Source organism: Mustelus asterias, chromosome 3 (assembly GCF_964213995.1).
Source record: "Mustelus asterias chromosome 3, sMusAst1.hap1.1, whole genome shotgun sequence".
NCBI lineage: Eukaryota > Metazoa > Chordata > Chondrichthyes > Carcharhiniformes > Triakidae > Mustelus > Mustelus asterias.
Window position 1 is genome coordinate 29697917 of NC_135803.1, and position 7371 is coordinate 29705287.

Genomic DNA, 7371 nt, shown 5'->3' on the forward strand with positions numbered 1-7371 from the left:
TTGGGGTTGTCGTCGTTGGGGTCGTCGTCGTTGGGGTCGACGTCGTTGGGCTCGTTGTCGTTGCGGTGGTCATCGTTGGGGTCATTGTTGGGGTCGTCGTTGGGGTCGTCGTCGTTGGGGTCGCCGTCGTTGGGGTCGTCGGCGTTGGGGTTGTCGTTGTTGGGGTCGTCGTCGTTGCGGTCATTGTTGAGGTCGTCGTCGTTGGGGTGTTCGTAGTTGGGGTCATTGTTGGGGTCGTCATTGGAGTCATCGTTGGGATCGTCGTTGGGGTCATCGTCGTTGGGGTCGTCGTCAGACATGGAGTTGTCGGACATGGAGTCGGCAGACATGGAGTCGGCGGACATGGGGTCGGCAGACACGGAGTCGTTGGACATGGAGTCGGCAGACATGGAGTCGGCGGACATGGAGTCGGCGGACATGGAGTCGTCATTGTTGGGGTCATCGTTTGGGTCGTCATTGGGGTCGTCGTTGAGGTCGTCGTTGGGGTCGTCGTTGGGGTCGTCGTTGGGGCCGTTGTTCGGGTCGTTGTCATTGGGGTCATTGTTGGTGTCGTCGTCGTTGGGGTCGTCGTTGGGGTCGTCGTTGGTGTCGTCGTCATTGGAGTCGTCGTTGGGGTCGTCGTTGGGGTCGTCGTTGGGGTCGTCGTTGGAGCCGTTGTTCGGGTCGTCATCATTGGGGTCGTCGTTGGTGTCATCGTCATTGGGGTCGTCGTTGGGGTCGTCATTGGGTTCATCGACATTTGGGTCGTCGTCGTTTGGGTCGTCGTCGTTGGGGTCGTCGTCATTGGGGTCGTCATCGTTGGGTTCGTTGTCGTTGCAGTCGTCATCGTTGGGGACGTCGTCGTTGGGGTCGACGTCGTTGGGGTCGACGTCGTTGGGGTCGTCGTCGTTGGGGTCGACGTCGTTGGGGTCGACGTCGTTGGGGTCGTCGTTGTTGGGGTCGACGTCGTTGGGGTTGTCGTTGGGGTCGTCGTTGGGGTCGTCGTTGGGGTCGTCGTTCGGGTCGTCGTTGGGGTCGTCGTTGGGGTCGTCGTTGGGCTCGTCGACGTTGGGGTCGTTGTTGGTGTCGTCGTTGGGGTCGTCGTCGTTGGGGTCATTGTTTGGGTCATCGTTGGGGTCGTCGTCATTGGGGTCGTCGTCGTTGGGGTCGTCGTTGGAGTCGTCATTGGGGTCTTTGTCGTTTGGGTCGTCATTGGGGTTGTCATCGTTGGGATCGTCGTTGGGGTCATCGTCGTTGGGGTCATCGTCGTTGGGGTCGTTGTAATTGGGGTCATCGTTGGGGTGGTTGTCATTCGGGTTGTCGTTGCTGGGGTCGTCATTGGGGTCGTCGTTGGGGTCGTCATTGGGGTCATCGTCGTTGGGGCCATCGTTGTTGGGGTCGTCGTCGTTGGGGTCGTCATTGGGGTCGTCATTGGTGTCGTCGTTGGGGTCATCGTCGTTGGGGTCGCCGTCGTTGGGGTGGTCGTCGTTGGGGTCATCATTGGGGTCGTTGTCGTTGGGGTCGTCGTCGTTGGGGTCGTCGTTGTTGGGGCCGTTGTTGGGGTCGTCGTCGTTGGGGTCGTCATTGGGGTCGTCGTTGGGGTCGTCGTCGTTGGGGTGGTCGTCGTTGGGGTCGTCGCTGGGGTCGTTGTCGTTGGGGTCGTCGTCGTTGGGGTTGTCGTTGGTGTCGTCGTTGGGGTGGTCGTCGTTGGGGTCGTCATTGGGGTCGTCATTGGTGTCGTCGTTGGGGTCGTCGTCGTTGGGGTCGCCGTCGTTGGGGTGGTCGTCGTTGGGGTCATCATTGGGGTCGTTGTCGTTGGGGTCGTCGTCGTTGGGGTCGTCGTTGTTGGGGCCGTTGTTGGGGTCGTCGTCGTTGGGGTCGTCATTGGGGTCGTCGTTGGGGTCGTCGTCGTTGGGGTGGTCGTCGTTGGGGTCGTCGCTGGGGTCGTTGTCGTTGGGGTCGTCGTCGTTGCGGTCGTCGTTGGTGTCGTCGTTAGATAGATAGATAGAACATTACAGCGCAGAACAGGCCCTTCGGCCCACGATGTTGCACCGACCAGTTTAAAAAAAAAACTGTGACCCTCCAACCTAAACCAATTTCTTTTCGTCCATGAACCTATCTACGGATCTCTTAAACGCCCCCAAACTAGGCGCATTTACTACTGATTCTGGCAGGGCATTCCAATCCCTCACCACCCTCTGGGTAAAGAACCTACCCCTGACATCGGTTCTATAACTACCCCCCCTCAATTTAAAGCCATGCCCCCTCGTGCTGGATTTCTCCATCAGAGGAAAAAGGCTATCACTATCCACCCTATCTAAACCTCTAATCATCTTATATGTTTCAATAAGATCCCCTCTTAGCCGCCGCCTTTCCAGCGAAAACAATCCCAAATCCCTCAGCCTCTCCTCATAGGATCTCCCCTCCATACCAGGCAACATCCTGGTAAACCTCCTCTGCACCCTCTCCAAAGCCTCCACATCCTTCCTGTAATGTGGGGACCAGAACTGCACACAGTACTCCAAGTGCGGCCGCACCAGAGTTGTGTACAGTTGCAACATAACGCTACGACTCCTAAATTCAATCCCCCTACCAATAAACGCCAAGACACCATATGCCTTCTTAACAACCTTATCTACTTGATTCCCAACTTTCAGGGATCTATGCACACATACACCTAGATCCCTCTGCTCCTCCACACTATTCAAAGTCCTCCCGTTAGCCCTATACTCAACACATCTGTTATTCCTACCAAAGTGAATTACCTCACACTTCTCCGCATTAAACTCCATCCGCCACCTCTCGGCCCAACTTTGCAACCTGTCTAAGTCTTCCTGCAAACTACGACACCCTTCCTCACTGTCTACCACACCACCGACTTTGGTGTCATCAGCAAATTTGCTAATCCACCCAACTATACCCTCATCCAGATCATTAATAAATATTACAAACAGCAGTGGCCCCTGGGGTGGTAGTCGTTGGGGTCATTGTTGGGGTCATTGTTGGGGTCGTTGTTGGGGTCGTCGTTGGGGTCGTCGTCGTTGGGGTGGTCGTCGTTGGGGTCGTCATTGGGGTCATCGTTGGGGTCGTCGTTGGGGTCGTCGTTGGGGTCGTCGTTGTTGGGGTCGTCGTTGGGGTCGTCGTCGTTGGGGTCATCGTCGTTGGGGTCGTCGTCGCTGGGGTCGTCGTCGTTGGGGCCGTCGTCGTTGGGGTCGTCATCGTTGAGGTGGTCGTCGCTGGGGTCGTCGTCGTTGGGGTGGTCGTCGCTGGGGTCGTCGTCGTTGGGGTTGTTGTTGGGGTCGTCGTTGGTGTCGTCGTCGTTGGGGTCGTCGTCGTTGAGGTCGTCGTTGGGGTCGACGTCGTTGCAGTCGTCGTTGGGGTTGTCGTCATTGGGGTCGTCGTCGTTGGGGTCGTCATCGTCGGGGTCGTCGTCATTGGGGTCGTCGTCGTTGGGGTTGTCGTTGGGGTCGTTGTCATAGGGGACGTCATTGGGGTCGTTGTCATTGGGGTCGTCATTGGGGTCGTTGGGGTCGTCGTTCGGGTCGTCGTTGGGGTCGTCGTCGTTGGGGTCATCGTCGTTGGGGTGGTCGTCGTTGGGGTCGTCTTCGTTGGGGTCGTCGTCGTTGGGGTCGTCGTCATTGGGGTGGTCGTCGGGGTCGTCGTTAGGATCGTTGTTGGGGTCATCATTGGTGTCGTCGTCGTCGGACATGGAGTCGTCGGACATGGAGTCGTCGGACATGGAGTCGGCGTACATGGAGTCGTCGGACATGGAGTCGGCAGACATGGAGTCGTCGGACATGGAGTCGGCTGACATGGAGTCGGCGGACATGGAGTCGGAGGCCATGGAGTCGTCAGCCTTGGAGTCATCGGCCTTGGGGTCGTTGTTGTTGTATTTGCTGACCATGGAGTTGTTGTATCTGGGGATGTTGTTGTAATTTCTGGCGTCGGGGCTGTCGTTGCCGGGGCTGTCGTCTTTATAATTGGTGGCTTTGGAGGTTTTGGCTTTGGAGTTGTTGACGTTGGAGCTGCTAGCATTGGAGTTGTCATTATTGTAGGAGCTTGTGCTGATGTAGCTTCTAGAAGACAACATGGAAAAATGTAAGGATTACTGAGCATAATGAATAACTGAGTAGTTGCCCGCCATTCCACCTCCGCCATTTTAATTCCTCTTTCACTCCACTTTTGTTTTTATTCATTCATGGGACATGCGCATCACTGGCTGGCCAGCGTTTATTGCCCATCCCTAGTTACCTAAGGGTAGTTGAGAGTCAACCACATTTCTGTGGCTCTGGAGTCGCATGTAGACCAGACCAGGTTAGGACAACAGATTTCCTTCCCTAAAGGACATTAGTGAACCAGATGGATTTTTCTGACAATCGACAATGTTTTCATGGTCAACAGTAGATTCTTAATTCCAGATATTTTTATTGAATTCAAACTCCACGACCTGCCATGGCGGGATTCAAACCCAGGTCCCCAGAACAGAAGCTGAGTTTCTGGATTAACAGTCCACCGATAATACCACTAGGACATCGCCTGCCCAATCATATGTGTGGAGATGAGATGGGTGGCAGGGAAGGAAGATATTAAAATCTACCCTTAAGTTTGTTACTGAACCAATGCCTAGGTATTTCTGTCTCCATTTCATAGTCTGTAAACTTGCATGTGGTTTCTTCAGCAACTTTACCTGAAGCTACTGATGGTTTTTAAATAAGTTACTGTACTTGACAAGCATTTTCTTCCTATTTCTATAATAAGCCTCTGATAATTGGGATACCGATTAGCTTTATGAATACTCTTGCAACTTTTAACTAAACCTAGGGGGATGAAGAAAATATTTATTGTCAAACACCTTCTTAAATTTCACATACATTTCATCTGCCTGCATTCACTGCATCTCTCCAATCACCTCTTCTGAATCAATAATCTAACAAATACTGTCATCAAATTCTGTTTAACATTGATTCAATATGTGTGCATTGAATTAGGTCAGGCTGGGGAAAAGTATACAGGAAAGATGAGCGGAGGAGAAATTCTGTTAAGAGCTTGACAGATAATCAAAAGAGGAACATGATAGTCAGATTAATTTGCAGATGAGCAAAGAGCTTTTGTTTGGGAGTCTGTTTCTTATTGCTGCTCATACCACTGTCTGGCAGCTTCGAGTGGCTTCCCCTGGATTGGCTTCTGCATGAGGCAGGACCTCCAGTAGCTGCTTAAAAAACTGCTACTTTTCTTTACTTTCCTTTACTTCATCCTTCTCCTGTGCATCAATTGTGAGTCGCTTCCAAAATGCAAAATGATGCAGCATGCACCAAATGACAATTGTGCATAATATCCTCCTGTTGTGTATTGCAGCACTCTGTAATATTCAATATTCCGATGGTCTGTCCAATCGTAATGCATGTTGCACATTGAAGCTTACTTATATCGAATCTCAGCAGCAATACTAAAGAAGTGAACTCGGTTCACTTCAGAGGAGATCGGGGGCTGGATTTTCCTTCAGCCGCCAAGATATCAGCAACTTACAACTGGCCACATGACTCCGGAGCTAAAGCATCAATTTATCCACCAGTGGTTCTAATTATGTAAGTGAGATGGTTTAGTAGCAATAATAAACTCAATCAATTTACTGCTCCTCGGGGATGTGCCATTTTTGAGAACATTAGACGCAATGAAGAAATTCCAAAGAATCAGCAGCCATGGAGGTTCTACAACACAAAGGGCTTCCAGATTCTCCGATCATCTATGGATGTTATTGGCCAAAAGGAAACAATAACTAGCTGGATGAGAGCAGAAAGACCCATGAGAGGAACATAGAACATAGAACATTACAGTGCAGTACAGGCCCTTTGGCCCTCGATGTTGCGCCGACCAGTGAAACCAATCTAAAGCCCCTCTAATCTACACTATTCCAATATCATCCATATGTTTATCCAATAACCATTTGAATGCTCTTAATGTTGATGAGTCCGCTACTGCTGCAGGCAGGGCATTCCACGCCCTTACTACTCTCTGAGTAAAGAACCTACCTCTAACATCTGTCCTATATCTCTCACCCCTCAATTTAAAGCTATGCCCCCTCGTGCTAGCCAACACCATCCGAGGAAAAAGGCTCTCACTATCCACCCTATCTAATCCTCTGATCATCTTGTATGCCTCTATTAAGTCACCTCTTAACCTTCTTCTCTCTAACGAAAACAACCTCAAGCCCCTCAGCCTTTCCTCATACGATTTTCCCACCATACCAGGCAACATCCTGCTAAATCTCCTCTGCACCCTTTCCAACATTTCCACATCTTTCCTATAATACAGCGACCAGAACTGTATGCAATACTCCAACTGCGGCCGCACCAGAGTTTTGTACAGTTGCAGCATGGCCTCCTGGCTCCGAAACTCAATCCCTCTGCCAATAAAAGCTAACACTCCGTACGCCTTCTTAACAACCCTATCAACCTGGGTGCCAACTTTCAGGGATCTATGCACATGGACACCCAGATCCCTCTGTTCATCCACACTACCAAGTATCTTACAATTAGCCCAGTACTCTGTATTCCTGTTACTCCTTCCAAAGTGAATCACCTCACACTTTTCCGCATTGAACTCCATTTGCCACCTCTCAGCCCAGCTCTGCAGCCTATCTATGTACCTCTGTAACCTGCCACTTCCCTCCGCACTGTTTACAACTCCACCGACTTTAGTGTCATCCGCAAATTTGCTAATCCATCCTTCCACGCCCTCATCCAGGTCATTAATAAAAATGACAAACAGCCGTGGCCCCAAAACAGATCCCTGTGGCACACCACTAGTAACTGAACTCCAGGATGATTATTTCCCATCAACCACCACCCTCTGTTTTCTTACAGCTAGCCAATTCTTGATCCAAACCACTAAATCACCCTCAATCCAATGTGTCCGTATTTTCTGCAAAAGCTTACCATGGGGAACCTTATCAAACGCTTTGCTGAAATCCATATACACCACATCAACCGCTTTACCCTCATCCACCTCTTTGGTCACCTTCTCAAACAACTCAATAAGGTTTGTGAGGCACGACCTACCCTTCACAAAACCGTGCTGACTATCCCTAATCAAATTATTTCTTTCCAGGTGATTATAAATCCTATCTCTTATAATCCTTTCCAATACTTTGCCCACAACAGAAGTAAGGCTCACCGGTCTATAATTACCAGGGTTGTCCCTACTCCCCTTCTTGAACAAGAGGACAACATTTGCTATCCTCCAGTCTTCTGGCACTGTTCCTGTAGACAATGACGACATAAAGATCAAAACCAAAGGCTCTGCAATCACCTCCCTAACCTCCCAGAGAATCCTAGGATAAATCCCATCCGGCCCAGGGGACTTATCTATTTTTACCCTTTCCAGAATTGCTAA

General features: G+C 50.9%; 1 protein-coding gene across 1 annotated transcript; it reads right to left on the reverse strand.

Moving 5' to 3' along the window:
* Positions 1–520: 520 nt before the first annotated feature.
* Positions 521–3663, reverse strand: LOC144491792 (uncharacterized; the record flags this gene model as incomplete). Its single annotated transcript, XM_078210088.1, has 2 exons — positions 3013–3663; positions 521–1975 (listed from the first exon to the last, which is right to left on the reverse strand). Coding segments are annotated over exons 1-2 (2106 nt in total), but the record flags the coding sequence as incomplete, so codon positions are not given.
* Between the last annotated feature and the right edge of the window lie 3708 nt (positions 3664–7371).